The sequence below is a fragment of the Crotalus tigris genome, unplaced genomic scaffold (genome assembly GCF_016545835.1).
Source record: "Crotalus tigris isolate CLP2741 ecotype Arizona unplaced genomic scaffold, ASM1654583v1 scf7180000018371.15429387391:27106975, whole genome shotgun sequence".
In the NCBI taxonomy this organism is placed as follows: domain Eukaryota; kingdom Metazoa; phylum Chordata; class Lepidosauria; order Squamata; family Viperidae; genus Crotalus; species Crotalus tigris.
Window position 1 is genome coordinate 19,309,779 of NW_024096970.1, and position 20,426 is coordinate 19,330,204.

Consider the following 20,426-nt stretch of genomic DNA (forward strand, 5'->3'; position numbering starts at 1 on the left):
CTTATACAATTGTTACATATCAGCTAAAAGGCTACATTTTTTTGTACTGGCAGATACATCAGCAGTGGTCAGAATATATTACAAGTACACTTGAAAAATAGGCAGTAGATAGGCTCTCCATTCAGCAGTGGTTAGCAGAATAGCAGAATCAGAAGGGACCTTAGAGGTCTTCTAGTCCAACCCCCTGTTCAAGCAGGAAACCCTATACCATTTCAGACAAATGGTTGTCCAATGTCTTCTTAAAAATCTCCAGTGTTGGAGCATCCACAACTTCTGGAGGCAAGTTGTTCCACTGATTAATTGTTCTGTCAGGAAATTTCTCCTTAGTTCTAGATTGTATCTCTCTGATTAGTTTCCATGCATTGTTTCTTGTCCTGCCTTCAGGTGCTTTGGAGAATAGGTTGATCCCCTCTTTTTTGTGGCAGCCCTTTAGATATTGGAACACTGTTATCATGCCATTAGTCCTTCTTTTCATTAAACTAGACATATCCAACTCCTGTGACTGTTCTTTGTTTTTTTCTCCAATCTCTTTGTTGCTCTTTTCTGCACTTTTTCTAGAGAGTCTCAACATATTTTTATATCATGGTAATCAAAACTTAATGCAGTATTCCAAGTGTGATTTTACCAAGGCATTATAGGTTCATATTTAAATGATTGTCCACTAGGACTCCAAGATCCCTCTCACAATTACTACTATTGAGCCAGAAACCACCTTTTCTATAACTCTGCATTTGGTTTTTCTTTCCTAAATATAGAACCTCATTTTTCTCAGCATTGGATTTCATTTGTTAGATACGGCCCAGTGTTCACGTCTGTTGAGATCCTTCTGTATCCTGAGCCTATCTTCTGGAGTATTTGGCTATTCCTGCCAAGTGGTATTGTCGGAAAATTTGATGAGTTCCCCTTTATCCCCTTGTCTAAATCATTGATGAAGATGTTGAAGAGTACTGGACCTAAGACAGAACCTTGGGGTACTCCACTGCCTACTTCCCTCCATGTAAATGCAGTTCTATTAAGCATATTGAGTGTGGTTGGTCAGCCAGTTACAAATCTATCTGATGCTGATGCTGTCTAACCAACATTTTTCTATCTTATCAAGTAGTAGGTTGATAAATTAGTATTTTATCACATGCCTAACTGAAGTCCAAGTAAATTATATTTACAGCATTTTGCTGGTTCACTAATTTTGTCACTTTGTCAAAGTATGCAATAAGATTTGTCTGGTTGCTACATTACTAAACATCAAATTCACCAAATTGCTCCATGCTACACCCTCTAGGCCACCTATCAGATTTCACTTCAGATATAATGATATATCTTGACTTTCTAGGCACTCAGTACTGTATTCAGAAATATGTTTTCAGCAAAAAAATTAACAGGAGCTAGGCACATGTAGATCAGCCTAGTGCAGAACACAAAAATTAAGAGCCTACATGTGTCGGTTTAAAGATTTAAATGTTGCTATCTTTTTAGAGTGAAATACTGTTCAGTGTTTATATAGCAATTCTGTCAAGAATCTCACCTTGCCAGCTTCAGTCCTTCCTATAGTTTCTTGTAGGACGCTATTATCTCTTCTTTATACAGTGTTTTTATTGCAGCTAATCATACTTCCAAACATTAATCATTTTAAATTTTTAAAGGAAGCTCATGCAGCCCATTTAAGTTGCTAGGTATTCTTGGGAATAAAGATACTACTAGAAATTGCTATTTCCAATGTACAGGTTGATTTTTAAATATATCATGGACCTTGACAAAAGAGAAGATTGGTCTCCCCAAATGCAACTTTTCAGGAATCAACTACGTATTATAGACTAGACTAGATGGATCAATGGATTTAGATTTTTGTCATTCAAAAGCGAACATTTATATAGCACTTTTTAAAGCAGTTGAAATGGCATTCTACCCTATTTGGGTAGATTCCTGCCAAAATGTATATTATAATTACATTTGTAAGGCTTGGCCATGTACAGAAATGACCTTTTCTCTATTATTTTATGATTATGTTATAGCTTTGCATCTCTAAAATCTTTAGAGATATTTAGATGAAAATAATGTTTAAATTATAAATATGGAGGTTATCAATCCAAAAACCTTTCTGTATGCTTTATAATAATTAGATCAGAAAGTATGTGGTTTTAATTTTTATTTTATCTAATTTAGCTAATTTATACAGCTGCCCATCTCACCAAAAGTGACTCTGGACATGTACAACAAAATTAAAAACATTTTATGTAAAACTACTATAATTCTAAAAACATTAAAATTATAAAAAACAAAACAAGAAAATAATAGACAAAGGCTGGCTAATAGAGCCACTTCATTTCACTCATGCCTGGTATGGTTAATTATTTTATAATCTTGAAGAGGTTAGATAGCTGAGCATGATTTCCTGTGTGGTAGAGATAGTGAAGGTGAGATAGTAAACAAAGTTTTAGTATGTTGCATAAGACTTTTTCCATTCTTATGACTAGCAGAATAATTATTTAATGATGAAGCAGAAAATATGTTTAGAATCACAATAATGATCACATTACTAAACCCAACTTTATCACATAAACAATGTAAATTATTACCATCCTATATTCTCAATGCTATTCTGATGTATTAATAATTAAAATACTATTTCTCTATTACTTTTAGTGTTTCTGCTGCACACTATACTATCTATAAAAACTCTTGTTCCTGTAGCCTTTAATTGAGCGAAATTGTGCATCATAGGGCAACAATTTTTGAACCAGTTAACCTCAATTGAGATAACTTAGATAATGTGTCTGAAATTTGGGATTCATGATTCATGTGGAATTGAAGTTGGCAAATTTTATAAAACATTTTATGACATCAAAAATACCATAAAACAGTTTATGACATAATACAAAAACAATAACATTTATTTTGACTGCAATTTCCTGGACAGTTTTTTTTGTTTTTATTTCCTGTGGATAAGGTTTTAAGGTCTGAAGTCATCTCCAGACACACACACACACCAGACAGACACACACACCAAACATCCGTTTCCAAGCCCTTTCAAGATGTTAAGAACGAAATGAGACACACGGCTCTCAACGTTCAAAAAATTTGGGCGAAAACTCTCCCGTTTTTGCCGGCACCTTTGATAACTCCGCCTTGCTTTCAGACTGATAACGTCTGAAAAAGCACTGGTTTTGGTTGATTCCCCCCCCACCCCCAAGCTTTTGCCCAAAAAAGTTCAAACGGAGCCAGAAAAGATGCCTGAAAAGGAGCATTGTGCGAGGGACGGCCAGAAGGAGCATGGGCGCCCTCGCTAGGCCGCCCAGAAAAGACGCCTCTCAGGCTACTGCTGCGCTAAACTGGGATCAGCTAGGCGCTGCCTCCCGCCTAACTGCTGCCAGAGCCTTCCGCTTTCATAATCATGGCTTCTGACTCCAAGGAAAAGCCTGCAGTGCAAACTTTCCCGACTGGGTTCCGGCAAAGGGAAGCCTGGTGAGAGCGACCGGGTACTGCTTTCTACTGGGGAATTGCCGGGAGGGGGTGCGCGATTGGGGGGAGAGGGGAGATGATGGGATCGGCGCCGCAGCAGAGTTTTTGAACTGCAGGACGGCTGGCGCTCAACGCGGGCTGCTGCCTCGAGGGATTTCCGAAAGACGCGCTCTCTCTTCCCTCTTTTGCAAACGGTCTAAATCAGGGGTTCTCAACCTTGGCAACTTTAAGACTTGTGGACTTCAACTCCCAGAATTCCTCAGCCAGCAAAGCTGGCTGAGGAATTCTGGGAGTTGAAGTCCACAAGTCTTAAAGTTGCCAAGGTTGAGAACCAATAGGATTCATCCTCTAAATTTTCAGTATTGCTCAGCCTTGGTAGCTTGAAGATGAGTGGAACTTCCGGAATTCCAGTATTTACCATATTGCCACCTGTTTCACTAGAAGCAATAACTGAGGTGAGGTTCCTCAAGCCACGCTCTGGCCATTTAACTCTTGGATTTTGCCTTGTTACTAAATAGCCCAGCACAGCCTCTTTAAGCAAAGGAACCAGTGCCGGCATTCTTACACCTGCGGTTAATAAAGATGTCAGGAAGTTGTGCGATTCTCGAGTTTACCCAGAAACGCTTGAACCAGCACCTGCGAGCACTCCGCAGCGTTCCTCAGCGGTCTGAACCGAATCGGCCACTGCCGTTTCCCCAAATCTAGGAGCGCCCCCCACCCCCTCCGCCGTCCAGACCTGAACTTCAGGACATGTTTTCTGCTACCTCCAATTTCCCGGCTTTAGATGGGTGGAAAACGCCTCTCCGTCGCTGGAGCTGGGCTGCAGGCGGCTTGTGGCATCGAGAAGTTGTCTCGGCTCCCCAGTCTCAATGCGCTGACTTCGCCACGGTGAACGGCAAAGTCGAGTTCTACGTTGTGTGGACTCTGCGCGAGCCGCCCCGCCAGCTGAGCAGGTGAGGTCTCCGGCCTGCGCGCGTTGCCCCGCTGGCAATTTATTTACGTTGAGTGTTCCCCATTTTTAAAACAGTTCGGGTAACTATGCCTTTATTACTCTCTTGATACCAAATGATGTTGGATTCAAATTTTAAATTCCGTTTTGGTCGCCACGATATAAAAAAGATGTTGAGACTCTAGAAAGAGTGGAGAGAAAAGCAACAAAGATGATTAGAGGACTGGAGGCTAAAACATAAGAACGGTTGCAGGAATTGGGGCTGCCATAAAGAAGTGGGGCTGGGGTCAAGCTATTTTCCAAAGCACCTGAAGGCAGGACAGACTTGAACACTGGGCGCTATCTAACAAAATGAAATTCAATGGTGAAAAAAGTAAGGTTCTATATTTAGGCAAGAAAAACCAAATGCACAGGTATAGTATAGAGGGTACCTTGCTCAATAGTAGTAACTGTGAGAGGGATCTCGGAGTCCTAGTGGACAATCATTTAAATATGAGCCAGCAGTGTGCTGCAGCTGCCAAAAAAGCCAATACAGTGCTATGCTGCATTAACAGAGGGATGGAATCCAGATCACGTGAAGTATTAATACCACTTTACAATGCCTTGGTAAGGCCACACTTGGAATACTGCATCCAGTTTTGATCACCACGATGTAAAAAAGATGTTGAGACTCTAGAAAGAGTACAGAGAAGAGCAACAAAGATGATTAGGGGACTGGAGGCTAAAACATATAAGGAACGGTTGCTGAATTGGGTATGTCTAGTTTAACGAAGAGAAGGACAAGGGGGGACATGATAGCAGTGTTCCAATATCTCAGGGGCTGCCATAAAGAAGAGGGAGTTAAGCTATTTTCCAAAGTACCTGAAGGCAGGACAAGAAGCAACGGGTGGAAACTAATCAAGGAGAGAAGCAACCTAGAACTAAGGAGAAACTTCCTGACAGTGAGAACAATTAATCAGTGGAACAGCCTGCCTCCAGAAGCAGTGAATGCTCCAACACTGGAAGTTTTTAAGAAGAGACTGGACAGCATTTGTCCGAAATGGTATAGGGTTTCCTGCCTGAGCAGGGAGTTGGACTAGATGACCCAAGGTCCCTTCCAACTTTATCATTATTATTATCGATCATCGCACAGTCAGCCAGATGTTCAGACTGGATTTGGCATTTTGTCTACCTATCGAGTCCTTACCCAGGACCTGGGATAGGCAGATGTGGATGTTTGATGGTATTACAGATATCGTCGCAGGATGGAAGCAGTTCCTAGTAAGGCCGCCTTTTGCAATTGACTAATAGCGAATTTGTCAATGCCAATGGTGTTCAAGTGGTGCTCCAGTTGTTTTGGGATTGCACCCAAGGAGCCTATGACTATTGGTACTACCCTTGCTTGCTTTTGCCACAGTCTTTCTATTTCTATTTGTAGGTCTTTGTATTTTGTTATCTTCTCCAGTTCTTTCTCTTCTATTCTGCTATCTCCAGGCACTGCCACATCCACTATCCAGACTTTTTGTCTTTCTTATCGACAATTGTTAAGTCTGGGGTGTTATGTTGCAGGTGCTTGTCTGTTTGAATTATGAAGTCCCAGAGCAGTTTAATTTTATCATTTTCTATGACTTTCTCTATTTTATGATCCCACCAGTTTTTGCTTACAGGCAAATGATATTTTTTGCAGATCTTCCAATGCACCATTGTTGCTACTTTGTCATGCCGCTGCTTGTAATCAGTTGTGCAATCTTCTTGCAACAGCTTACCAAGTGGTCCACTGTTTCTTCAGCTTCTTTGCATAGGCGGCACTTACTGTCTGTTGCTGTCTTCTCAATTTTGACTTTGTATGCATTTGTCCTTAAGGCTTGGTCTTGTGCAGCCAGAATTAGTCCCTCGGTCTCTTTCTTCAATTTTCCTGCTCTTAGCCATTGCCAGGTTTTATTGTTATCTGCTTTCCCAGCTATTTTTTTCATGTATTGGCCATGTAGTGCTTTGTCTTCCCATGCCTCTATTCTGTTCTTCATTTGGTCTTTCTTGTAGGCCAGTTTGGTCTCTCCAGTAGTTAGTAAGCCTTCCTGATATACTAATTTCAGTGCATCTTCATCATTGTTCTTCAGATATTCTTCCAAAGCCATTTTTTCTTCTTCAACCATCTGATGTACTTGTAGCATTCCACGCCCACCTATTTGCCTTGGTAGATAAAGTCTATCAATGTCACTGCGTGGATGAAGGGCATGATTCATTGTCATTATTTTTCTGGTCTGCCTATCCATTGCTTTTAGTTCTGCTTGAGTCCAGTCCACTATTCCAGCTGTGTACCTAATGACTGGGATTGCCCAGGTGTTGATTGCCTTTATGGTATTTCCTCCATTGAGTTTGGATTTAAGATCTTCTTCACTCTCTTGATGTATTCACCTCTAATCTTTTTCTTGACTTCAGTGTGCTTGATGTTGTCAGCTTGAAGGATACCCAAGTATTTGTAGTACTCTTCCTCATCCAGACTCTTAATGTTATTTTCGTGGGGCATCTTGATTCCTTCAGTTTTCATATTTTCCTTGTTTGATAGTAAGTGTGGCACATTTGTCCAAGCCAAACTCCATTACAATATCTTGGCTATATATACGGACAGTGTTGAGCAGCGATTCTATTTCAGATGATGTTTTTCCATACAGCTTCAGATCATCCATATAAAGGAGGTGGGATAGTCTGGCAGATGTTTTTGATGTTTGATAGCCATGTCCTGAGTTATTCAGTATTGTTGACAGAGGAAACAGTGCAATAACAAATAGTAATGGTGATAATGAATCTCCTTGAAATATTCCTCTCTTGATATTAACCTCTCCCAGCCTCTCACCATTGATCTGCAACTGTGTCTTCCATTGTGCCATCGATCTTTGCACAAATTTTCTGATGTTTCTACTGACTCCTGTTATTTCTAGGCACTTTATTATCCAATCATGTGGCAGAGAGTCAAATGCCTTTTTGTAGTCAATCCATGCCACATTCAGGTTGGTCTTCCTTCTCTTGCAGTTTTCCAAGATCATTTTGTCTATTAGGAGTTGATCTTTTGTTCCTCTGCTATTGGGGCGGTTTCCTTTCTGCTCAGGTGGAAAGAGATTGTTTTCAACTAGATGCTGTTGCACTGCATCAGCTACTACACCAGTTAGTAATTTGAAAGTTGTTGGTAAGCAGGTAATTGGCCTGTAGTTACCTGGTGTTGCCCCTTTTGCTGGATTTTTCATTATTAGGTAGGTTTTCCCAGTTGTTAGCCACTTTTCAATTTCTCCTCCTTGTAGTATATTGTTGAACTGTTTGGCAATGAGTGGGTGTATATAACAGTTAGATGTTTCAACCAAAACCCATGCAGTTCATCTTCACCTGGTTCTGACCAATTTTTGATTTTCTTTGCTCTTTTTTCTACCATTTTTGTTGTTATTACTAGTTCTTTCATTTCAACTTCTGTTTTATTTGCATCCACCTCTTTTAACCAAGCCGCATCCTTGTTGTATTTCTTTGGGTTATTATTATTATTATTATTATTATTATTATTATTATTATTATTATTATTATTAGAAGCAATGGATGGAAACTAATCAAGGAGAGAAGCAACCTAGAACTAAGGAGAAATTTCCTGACAGTTAGAACAATTAATCAGTGGAACAACTTGCCTCCAGAAGTTGTGAGTGTTCGAATACTGGAGGTTTTTAAGAAGAGATTGGTCAACCATTTGTCTGAAATGATATGGGGTTTTTGTTTTAGCAGGGGGTTGGACTAGAAGACCTCCAAGGCAACGGCCCCCAACCTTTTGGGCACCAGGATCTAGTTCCTTGGAGAGAGTTTTTTTCTGCAGACTGGAGGGGGCATGCTTTTGCATGCTGCCTGCATCCAGTGGATGAGGTTTCATTTGTTTGTGTGGCCCGGGTTCTGGCATGCTGTAGCCCGGTGCCAGTCCATGGACCAGGGATTGGTGACCCCTGCTCTAAGGTCCCTTTCAGTTCTGTTATTCTGTTATTCAAATATCCTATTAAGTGAGAGTGTGCTTCATTTACTTCAGTGTGGTGCATGAATGGTTTATCCAATAATTTATGGTTAACCTGAGAAACCTCTGATGAGTTCAACAAGTCAATCTGATTTTAAAACATTGCTTCAAAGACAAAAGTAAGCATATTTATATTTATTTACCTGCACACAGTTTTCCCACAGTCTCAGCACACATTCTATATTATTAAATTAATTTTCTCTAGTGATTTTGTAAGCTTGTTGTGAAATACTTTATGAATTTCTAAAAAAAGGTCCATTACTATTACTACCATTACTATTTTATAAAAACAATGTTTTTGTGAGAAGAGAGTTGACTCCTTTTTGCTGCTATACAGAGGTAAAGTTTTACATCTGAATATTTGGAAGCTATTAGATGTTCAGAGCAGCCAGAAAAACAGCAGAGACTCTTCTACTAAAACTTTCCTTCCAGCTTTGGAATCAGCTGTTCAGTTTACTCAGTTCAACTGTTCAATTCAACTTTTTCTCAAATCTGGGAATCGGCAAAACAAGGGATTTTTACAAACAGAATCAATAGAAAAATTGGCTTTGTCACATTAAGTTCCTAGATGTTATCGAATGCTTTTGTTGACCTTCTTAACTAAAAAAAATAAGCTTTGCTTACATCTTACCACTTCATTCTTCAGTTTTCCCAGCTATTTACCTCTCTATCTCTTCCAAAGTAATGTTTATATTCTATCCCCTCTAAGCAATTGTCATCGGAAATGCTTCCAGACTCGCTTGCCACTTCCATTGCCAAAACAGTTTGTGATCTTCGGGTTGGGTGATTGGAGCCATTATTCGCAGAAAGCTACCATTACTGTGGATGTACTAATAAATCCAGATATTAAGCCACAAAGAATTGGCAAGCTGGGATCCGAAGCAAGGTAAGTTCCAGTTGGGACCCTTCCATTTGGGTCCTAGGCTTCGGCTTGGGCCTAAACTAACATTGGCCATACTTTGGGGTAACCTCTGATGGGAACAGTACATCCATCTTTGCTTTACCTGATCTCTTGGTAACCTTCAATATCATCCACTTAGGTTTAATTCAAGGTTATGGTTTTGATCTTTAAAGCCCTACATGGCACGGGGCCAGGTTATTTGGCCTCTCTCTGTTTATATCTACCTGTCCCATCTGTTCTGAGTGCTCTTTGTTTTTGATTCCTATTTTAATTTTGTGCACTTTACAAAATCACATGTATGAGATAGTGCTTTATGGATTCAATAAATAAATCTTAGATCCATGTATCTATGTTTGTTTGAGCAGATGTTTGGTTTGGGAAGGTGACTGGAGAGTTGACATTCTCATGGCTTCATTTAAGCAGGCAGAGAATGGCAATCCTATTAAACTTCTGCTGACTGTCAAGGAAGAGGTAAGTAGACTTTATGTACTGATGTCTTGTTTCTCTAGTTCTCTAGTGGCACTTGATCCTTGTAAATTTATTTAAATTTTTTACCATGTTTGTAAAAAAAAAAGTAAAATTGTCTTCAACTTGCATTGTTTTCATCAGTGATGTGATCAATTATCTGCTATGCTAAAAGCTTTACCTATTATTCATTACATGAAAGCTAGTAGGTATACTCTTTAAACCCATTCTGATTTTAATGGTTCATTTCATGAATCCTAATCTATATTAGGATTGCTAAAGTGTGAATATGCTGTAATCAAAATAGCTATTTCCTGGAATCACTTTATGGTGACAATCATCCAGGAGTAAAAGTACCAAGATAGAATGCCACTGATAGTAAGATGGAGAACTACATCATAGTCAGTACTGTAGTATTAAAAGCCTTTAGAAAGTTCTGGCAAAGGTAATTCCACAGCACAACCAAAGTGATTTTAGTGTTCAAACTCTTGTCCATGAAACCCCAAATTGGCATGTGTGTTCAAATCCATTCAAAACATCCTGAAAATTCTTAACATTAAAGCCAAGGCTGTTATTATTTTAGAAAGACAGTTTGGTTAAAGCACCAGACTAGAAAGCAGGAGACCAAGAATTCTAGTCCTGCCTTCAGCCCAACTCACCTCAAGGAGGGAAGTTGTGAGGAAAGTAGGATGAGGAAGAAATATTAGGTATATTCATTGCTTTGAGATACTTATAACCATAATAAAGGCTGGATAAAATAATCTTTAAAAAGATAAAGCATGGAGATGATTGATAATACATAAGCAATTTCTCCAAAGATATTTAAAACTGGTTCTCAGATGAAGAAGTTGAGAGAAGGCGGTCTTATAGGTGCCCAGTACCTGTTTTCTCCAGTACCCAGGCCCATGTTTAGTGCTTAGCTAGATAGTTCAGAGATAATGCTTAGCTGGAACCACAACCATGCCTCTTTGTTAATGTTTCTCAACCCTGGCAACTTTAAGAACTTTGGGAGTTTAAGTTCATGAATCTTAAAGTTGATAAACACTGTCTTACGAAAACCAGAAATATAATGTAATAATATAATGTAAGGTCAGCTGCTTCAGCCATTAATGATCCAAATTATTAGTACTTTATTAAGAATTGATCTCGTGTACACTAGCAATATGAACAGATAAGATGATGCCGGCTGCAGTACTTTGGGGTTGAGGAACAGACTCAATAAGGTCTAATTTTCTCCCCTTTTATTCAGACCATGCCTTTTTAGCGACAATCATCACTTCTCCTTTGTATATCACATGTTGGTAAAGTTGTAGCTGGTCTTCTCGTATTTGCATCACTTTCTTAACTGTTTTATAGCACCTCTATTTAATATTTCAGGAACCAAAAACCAATTAGTCACCTCCCTGAAGGCAAACTCCAAAGATTGGAGGAACTCTGTATGATAGGTTTTATATATCAGAGACTTGTAATTACCTTATTTATGTCTATTTGCATCATATTAAATAAATATATCTGAGATTAAGTAAAAGTGGCACTTTAAAGTGGAGTGGCTGTATCAGAAAACAAGCTACCTGGTTTTGTGATGGAGAAGCTTCTCTTTCAACAGTCAGAAGTCTTCTCCGTCCGTCTCCCTGAGTTGGATTGGTGGATGTGTTTCCAAATCAAACCCTAAAGCACCACTTCTTAACATCTGTTGATCTTGCAGCCCTGTTCTTTGTGCTTCCAGTTTCCAGTCTATAAAAAAAGAAAAGACACTTTAAAGCCACACTTGATTTATAGTGTAGTATAGTATAGATGTGGCTATGCACTTTTCAAGGCAGGAAATGTTACTTACTTTTTGATTTCCAGCTCTGACTGGATGGTGGGGCTGAAGAAGCTTCTTGGACGAGAAGCAAAATGTCTTCAAAGAAAAACAAGAAAGTCCAGTTGCCGCTTGAAAAAGTACCTTTGGGACTCACTTATGAACATTCCTTGTCATATAAAAGAGAACATGATGATAAGGTTTTCTAGTGTGTCTGTTCTCATTAAGACGCTTGTTTTTAAATTTAGAAAATTTCAGAGAGTAATATCCTGGCATTGGCAATCTGAAACTGTATTTTACAGAATTCTGTTATTTTGGCCGGTATAATATATACAGTGGTTTCAGTTTATGAAAAGTTGTTCAAAGTCTTAGAGCCTACAGTAATTTTAGAAAATTAATGTTACAAGATGCTTCATTCTATATGTACCTACTAAATCAGACAAAACATTCAACATCCTCCCAGAGTGGCTGGCTGGATCTTGCTGGAATCTTCAGAAACCTAGTTTATGGAACATTTTTTAAAATAAGGCTATTTATAGCGCCTGGATAATTTCTGATGTAATTCTACCTAGTTTTCTGATGGGCAGGATAGAAATCAGAGTTCAGCAATGTGCCATAAAGAAGCTGTGCCTGAGAAGAACTACTCTCCACCAATGGAAAAGCTACTGATGCTACCTGCTCCTACAGAGCTGCAGGCTAAGAAGATAAATTGTCTACCTCACCCTACTCAATTAAATAAAACCAGAAGGACTCTGTTTGACGTCTCGGCAACCCATAGACAAGATGAATCTGAAGGTAAAAGGTCTTCAGTTACCTGTTTGCAAAACTAAATAGCCTTATTGCCATAGCATTCCATCGTCCAGTTTTGACTCACAATAATACCTTGTGAAGTAGGTTTGGCTGGGCAACATTGACCCACCTTAGATTGCTCAGTGATCTTTCATGGCTGAAATTGCATTATTTTTTCCAGATGGGTATAACCATGGAAGGATTTATTTGTGCACCCTTCTAATTCATGGTACAGGTAGAGCGATGGTTCATGTGTTTAGTATAAATAATAATAATTCAGTACTCTGTGTCAAAAACTATAGATATAAAGCTATTAAATTTATGCTAAATTATCTTGTGCATTCTAAAACATATAAATTTAAAGTCTGGTAATACTAGCATAAGAGACAGCTTGGTCCAGGTCAGAATTTCTTGATTTTGGCTACTTTAAGATGTATGGACTTCGTCTCCCCAAATTCCCCAGCCAGCAAGGAGAATTCTAGAGTTAACATCCACACATTTTAAAGTTGCCAAAGTTGAGAAATGCAAGTGGTTAAAGTGCTGGAGAAGAAGCAGTTAGAACAAAATTCTAGTCCTGCCAGGACCAGTCACTCAGTCTCGGTCCAAGTGAAGGAGGAAAGCAGTGTCCATTATTTCTGAAAAGGATGCCTAGAAAACTGCATGAATTTATCCGTACAGTCTCTAGGCACCACATCTGACTGGGAGTGCATGTGAGTGGAACCCTGCCATACTCAACATCAGAAAAATGGGGATGTACTGTTAGTATTAAGATGCTTTTAGACTAAAAATCAATTCTGTGTATTTTCTCTGCAGATTTGGAGGTTAAAGAGTTGCAAGGTAAAGATGGTTTTTAAAAATTCTTTTTATTGAACTTTGCTTGGTGTAGCTAGATCAGCAATTCTTAGTTGTGTTTAATATCCACCTTGTGTGAGTCATATGTGGAATTGTAATTAATATTCCATGTTTCTGGATGAGAAAGTAAAGGTCTCCTGTTTGTCATTTTGTTATATTCTGTCCTTTCTTGTGGAGGAAGAATAGTAGAAAAATAATTAAAACATTGAACTGCTGATTGTTTTACCCCTCAGGGGCAAGAAAGATACAACACACAAGGATAATTTTTTAAGTCAATAATTTAAACTTGCACTCATTTATTTTTTTAAATATATTTTATTAATTTTTTACAATAACAATCTTTAGTGCTTAGTAAACAATGTGTTGTCTTGGTTCATATATTTAAAAACAATAATTAATTTCTATAATTGATCAATATGTTAGTTGATAATATATTTCCTTGATCCTCTCTTCTTCCAGTAATATTCTACTTTTATCTACATCAAACAAATATATTTCTTAATACTTTCAATACATACAGAATTGAGTATAAACATTTTTTTAACCCTAATAATAACATTGACATATAACATCTTTTCTAATCAGCTTATGTTTCAATTGTATTTATAGAAGTCATCTTATTAAGTCATCATATGTCCCGTTTTCAAGATTCTTATTTAAGCTTAATTTCCCCTCAGTATTGAAACCACTCTTATCAGTCATAATTTTTTCAAAATTCATTTGAATATCCAAACTTTTCATTCAAATACACTGTCTCAATATTTTTACATTTTGTATATTATAAAAGTATTATACTACTTACATAGCTTATACCTCTTACTCTAGGGCCCCTTTATGTCCAAACTTTGTCTATTCTTTTAACCATGTTCAAACAAGTATCTAATCATATGTTACACCATCTAGCAATCTTACTATAAGGCTCTTTATATCCAAACTTTATATTTTTTAACTGTATTCAAACTGGTGTTTAGTCATATAGTATTCCATCTGGTAAGTTGAATCACATCTTTTAAATCTAATTCTAATCATCTTCTTTTGCCAGGTCGCTTTCCAGATCGGTAGATTTAGCTTGCCAGGTTGTATTTTTGTAGATATTGTTGGGGATAAAAAAGACAAATTAAGTAGAATATTTGTTTTTTGTCTCCCACACTTTAATGATTCTCCTGAAGCTCTTTAATCCATTTTATTAAATCTTCTTTGTTGTCCTCAAGTTTGTTTTGAAGTCCTGGAAGGTAAAACATCTTTTTTATTTCCTTTGTTGTAGCAAAATTTATTACAGAAAGTTTAAAAGAATTAGGTATGCTCTGGGATGCCAAGGACTACCTATAGAAAGACACTAGATATACTTAGGAATTTGTTTTTCATTTTTTTAGAATATTAAAATTTAATATATAATTAAATAACATATAAATAACAAAATAATTAAACAGTAGTAATAGAAATACAGTAACCCAAAATATCAACAATGTATCTCTCTGATAAAATCTAAAAATGAAACTTACATTGATGGCTCCAGAATGAATCCTGAAAAGCCCTCAGGGAAAGCCAAGACTTTGCAGCTTTTTGAAAGACTGTAAGAATTGAGATCATCAACCTTGTGTGTCAAGAAATAGGAAGGGAGCTTCTACTCCTTCAGACCCTCTCATGTTGCATCTCCTGATGTGGAGTCCCTGGGCAGGCATTTTTTGACTGACTGGATGAGGAAAAAGTTATCTCTTTTATGGAAGAACAATGATTTGATATTGATATTTCAGTAAGAATGAACAAAGAGTGGCCATTTCATACAGTGTTAATTATGGTAGCATGCAAATATCTTTCATGCACTAAGCTTATAGGAATAGGCTCTCTTGAATTATTCTTTCACAATGAAATGGTTTTTGTGGCCTGGTTCTGTTGACTGACTCTACTTCTACTGGTTGTCTTTAGCATGTCCGAGTGCTCGATGGTGTCATGCTATGTGCCTGTGTGACACAGATACAGCAGTTTTGATTGGCGGTGAAGGATCTAATCAACAATTCTGCAAAGATGTACTCTGGAAACTGGAGATTGGTGAGATACTTCTGTGCTTCTAATATTGATATGCCTTGTCTGCAAGCCATGGGAAGAAAACATTCCAGATCTTCTAATTTGTAGGGACCATTAACTGTCATACAATTTGAGCTTAAAGTTATTGGAATCAACTTCCATTGAATAACATTGGGGGATGCCTTAAGGGAAATGTCTCTGAATTTCACAAATACAAGACTATGCATCTTCTCTGTTTACTATATATCTTCTAATTCACAGATAATGACTTTTGGTTCCCTATGGATTTCCCAACACAAAATTCCATACCACAGTGTTCCCGAGGTCACAGTGCCACCTATGACCCAGACACCAAACGCATCTACATATTTGGGGGCATAAAAGAGGGGAGACGCTACAATAGCATCTATGTTTTGGATACAACATCTTGGAAATGGCTTCATGTTTTTGTGAGTAGAAACCAAACATTGGGCCCTGTAGAAGTGTAGCTTCAACTTGCTTTTTGTGTGCCTATTTTTTGTTTTTGCAATTTTCTTATTCTCTTTTGTAAGAAATAAGAGTTCAAATACAATGGCAAAAAGTGGACTAATTCATGTAGGAGACAGAAAACAGGAGTAAATAGTGCAGGTGAGGTTTTCTGGTAGATTACAGTTAGAAACTGGATGGATGCTATCCAGTAATGCTATTGAGAGCAGGAAAGCCCCCACTGCTGCTGATACTAAGTCAGATTCACTTGCTGACTTGGGTTGTGATGAGGTTTTTCTTTCTTCTCTCAGGCTAAAGGGAAAGTGCCCACTCTGGCCTTTCACAGTGCAACTGTCTATCGCAAGGAAGTATTTGTCTTTGGAGGAGCTTTCTCTAAAATGTTGTCCTTGGAGAGGGGCGCCTGCAGTAATGCGCTTTTTATTTTCAACCCTGACTATGAGATTTGGTACCAACCTAGTGTGGAGGGGGAGAAGCCACTGCCAAGGCTGGGGTGAGGCATCTTGTCTTGAACTCAGAGGAATCTGAAATAGGCAAGATTTATTTCCTTGGTCTTTTTCTCCGCTAAAAAGTTAAGCAGGTGTTTTTTTCATGCACTTTTATTTTAGTTAGAAGTGAGTGTTTCTTTTTTCATACTGTTGTATAATATTCCTTTGATAAGTTCAACATCACATGGAGAAAGCCTTGGGTAAACCTATCATTTGAGTTTTTCTATGGAACTCATTTTAAGGAATCATATGCATTTATGTACTTATGCTGATTTCTTCATTGTAGCCATTGTATTTTTGTATCCTAGTCATTATTATTTAACACCGCAAAGCAGTTATATCCCTTAGCAGTAGCAGAAAGGATTTTAAGTAAGATCCATTTATCATGACTGGCAAGACACTTCCACTCATAATGGAACATTTGTGACTTCTATGGCCCCTTTCTCTGTAGGCATTCTTTTAGATCATATTTTACACTGATACGCAACAGTTTTATTGGTGCTTCCATTTATAAATTAAGAAATCTCAGAAAACGAAAAATGGGATCAATGATACAATAAACATCATTGTGGACTCTTGAGTATGCTAGTTAATGCCATTCCCACTATCAGATTATCCTTCTGATAGTTTGTGTCCTTTTTATTTTAAATAAATATTCCAAGAATCAAGAATATAAAATATTGGTTACTTAATGCATTTGTCCTGTCAAGGTGTCAAATAATAATGTGTGAACAAGATTTCTATCTAATATGTTTGAGTTTTTATGTTCTCTGCCCTTATCTCAAAGTCATTCAGCTACTTTGTTGAAGAACAAATTAGTCATATTCGGAGGCCAGAGGACTTCTACATACCTGAATGATACACACATCCTTGATCTAGGTAAGAAGGGCACAATGCTTGCCTTCTTAAATATCACCAGGATTTGGACAGTGTAAAGAGCCCACCTTTATAGGCAGCTCAATTTGATGAGAACGAAAGATTATCCTGAAATGGAAGCTGCCCACACATGAAGAATAGTAAATGGGAGTAATTTCACTTCATGGGAAAGGCAGTAATAAAACTCTGACAATAGCATTTGTAGGTCTTGTAACAGGAAAGATGGCTTCGATAATGAAATAAAACTGTGTCCTTGGACTATAAATCCTTTAAAGAGAGGAAGCTATTTATGGCAACAAATACAAAAAGGTGTTGCAGTACTTAATTGTAGTTTTTGTGGAACAGAATAATTTGGTTGCTAAATGATGTATCAATGCATTCTGTGCCCGTTTCATTTTTGTTATTGCTCTGATACAATAGAGTCTAATCTATGCAAATATGCACTTCAGCTTGGTCTTTTTGAAGTGCTACAGGTTTTTTTTGTGTGGGTCCAAAACATCTTCTAATTATTTTATCTCATACTTCTAGGTTTTATGGAGTATAAATCAGTTCCATCTCTCTCTGGACAGCCTTCCCCTCGCAGGTCTGCTCATGGTGTTATATGTGCTCTCTTGCATTAACTGTGCTGTGCTAGCAAATAAGTTTGAAACAGTTACTTTTTTAATCGAATTTATATGGTTGCCCATCTTGGTATCTCTGGGTTAGATAACGGAATGAACTTTAAACTCTTACTCTTTGGAAGTTTGTCAATTTGTAAGCAAACTCAATCCTGAAGCATTTATTATGAAACTTTGCAAGTCCTAATCATTCTATTCATGCTGGTAAAGGATGCTGATATCAATATGGCTAGAATGGCTAGAAGGAAATTTAGATACTTAAAAGTCTTAAATCTATCCCTCTATACAATTTGAGAACCTCACTAGATCCAGGCCTTTGCCACTTCATCTCCTAGTGCCCCCCCCCCTGCTTCTCTAAGGGAGATGGCAGTTAAGAAATATGAAATATATATAAATAAAATAAAAAATTGTTTTATGGAAGATCTGCAGGTGGTCCTCAAATTGTGACCGTTTATTTAATGACCATTAGAATCTACAGTGGGGCTCAAAAAAAATCACAGTTGTGATGGTTGCAGCACCCCTGTGTTCATGTGTTCAAAATTTGAGTGGTCAGCAAAAGGCTGGTATTTATGACAACTGCAGCATCCTGGGTGGGAGGGAGGGCTGTCACATAATTGCCATTTGGTAACTTCCCAGGAGACTTCTGACAAGGAAAATCAATGGAAGAAGCTAGATTCACTTAACAATGATTCTCTTAATGACTGCTGCAAAAATTATTGTAAAATCAGGGGTAACTCACTTAATGACTGCATCACTTAGCCATGGTTTCTTCCCAGTTGTGATTGTAAGTCAAGAACTATGCTCCAGTCTAATACGCTTTTTCATATAAAAGGATAGAGTGGGGTTTTCCAAATAGTATATTTGGAAAGAAAAAAAAAATAAGGGACTGGGCATACCTGTCTAGAAAAGATTCCCAGACATGGGAAGTAAATCTGATACAGGTTACTTACAACAGTTTATTTTCAAAGTTACAACGGCACGGAAAAAGGTGACTTATGACTGTTTTTCACACAACTTGTTGCAGCATCCCATAATCACATCAACAAAATTCAGACACTTGGCAATTGAGTGATATTTATGACTGTTGCAGTGTCCTGAGATCATATGATCCTCTTTTGTGATCTTCTGACAAGCAAAGTCAATGGGAAAGCCAGATTCACTTAGCAACCGTATTACTAACTTAACAACAGCAGTGATTCACTTAACAGCTGTGTCAAGAAAGGTCATAAAATGGGGCAAAACTCATTTAACAAATGTCTCACCAACAGAAATTTTGGTCGTAAATTATGGTCATAAATAAAAGACTGCCTATACTTTTGTGTTCAAGGCTAATTAGAAGTGGCTAATTTGACTAATTAGAAGTGGTTAATTTGGCTAATTAGAAGTGGCTAATTTAGATGATCTATTTGGCTTCTAGTTTCCATGCTGCTATCCAAATCTCTGATCAAAAAATGTTGATAAGTGGTGGCTGTAATGCCAGAGCAGCTTTCCAGGATGCATTTATCTTCCATTTAGGTAAGTTATAAAAGTCTACCATAAAACGGGCCCCTTAGCCCTAGAAAACATTTGCCAGGACTCATCATCTTCTTTCTATTGCAGATACCTCGACTTGGAGTGCAATTAAGCATAGTGATCTTTGCGCTGTGCCCCGGGCAGGCCACACATTGCTCAATTTAACTTGCACTAACCTGACAAACACGGATAAGAAGAATCAGAGCAAACACAATATGTGCACAGTGCTTGTCTTTGGAGGTTCAGACCATGCTGGAAAGTTCTATAACAATACAAACAAATTCCAGCTTGATTTTCAAAACTAAATAAGTGCCTACTAAGAGTCCACCTGAATTCTTTTGACTCCATGGCAAGATCAAGACCCAGAAGAACAGAAACAACTGGACATCAGAATAATAAAAATGAATTGATAACTATGTCAAAAAGCACAGGGCTGTTGAGGCTTTACCAGAGATTGCTTTAAGGTTTGATTTCTTAGATCAGCGTTTCTCAAACTTTAAAATATGTGGGCTGGGACCAGAACTTCTGAGAGCTGAAATTCATACATTAAGGTTACCAAGTCCGAGAAACTCTGTCTTAGATCTTACTCTAGATTTAAAGTGTGTCACAAAGATGTCAGCCCCTGTCTTTATTTTTAACATGAATAGATGTGAGGGAGGTAGACACTTCTCATTTTGCTGTCATTATCTCAGCTATTTCTGTTTTTAACCCCTACAACTTTATCTGTGATGGCAGTTAATATCTTAGCTGAATTCAGTAGCTCAGCATCTTCACATTTTAGCTTATCAGCAGTTGAGAGGGCAAAGAAGGAGAGGGAACACCACCAAAATAAGTAGTTTGGAGGCGGCTTAGTGCTTCTGTGGAAAGATTGATCAATGATATTTTAATATTGCTGTGAAATATATTGGTCCGGATTTCCCAATGTGTTTTACACATTTGGTTTGTTCCTGTTCTCTCCTCCTCCTAACCCATTTTGTTTCTTTTTTCTTCATGCCTCAGATAAAAGTTGTTTACATTTTGCCAAATCTAATAAAGCAAGCATAAGTATTTCAATTTGAATATATAGATCTTGGCCATTGGAATGAAGACAAATATCTTCTCAACATCTTAGAAACAATCATTTTGAAGCTTCTATATGCCTTTTGCAGATCATAGGATTTTGTTTGAGGTGCATAGCTCTTTAGAAATCTGTGT

At 37.8% G+C, this 20,426-nt stretch overlaps 1 protein-coding gene across 1 annotated transcript; it reads left to right on the plus strand.

The window, feature by feature from the left end:
* The first annotated feature begins 4,355 nt into the window (after nucleotides 1–4,355).
* Nucleotides 4,356–20,285, plus strand: LOC120311739 (acyl-CoA-binding domain-containing protein 4-like). The gene is made up of 12 exons (XM_039351620.1): nucleotides 4,356–4,409; nucleotides 9,133–9,309; nucleotides 9,690–9,795; nucleotides 12,163–12,385; nucleotides 13,193–13,216; nucleotides 15,158–15,280; nucleotides 15,518–15,705; nucleotides 16,033–16,232; nucleotides 17,015–17,106; nucleotides 17,632–17,686; nucleotides 19,138–19,235; nucleotides 19,320–20,285. The coding sequence occupies exons 3-12, from the start codon at nucleotides 9,730–9,732 to the stop codon at nucleotides 19,535–19,537; spliced, it is 1,287 nt and encodes a 428-aa protein (XP_039207554.1). The 5' UTR covers nucleotides 4,356–4,409; nucleotides 9,133–9,309; nucleotides 9,690–9,729; the 3' UTR covers nucleotides 19,538–20,285.
* Nucleotides 20,286–20,426: the final 141 nt, after the last annotated feature.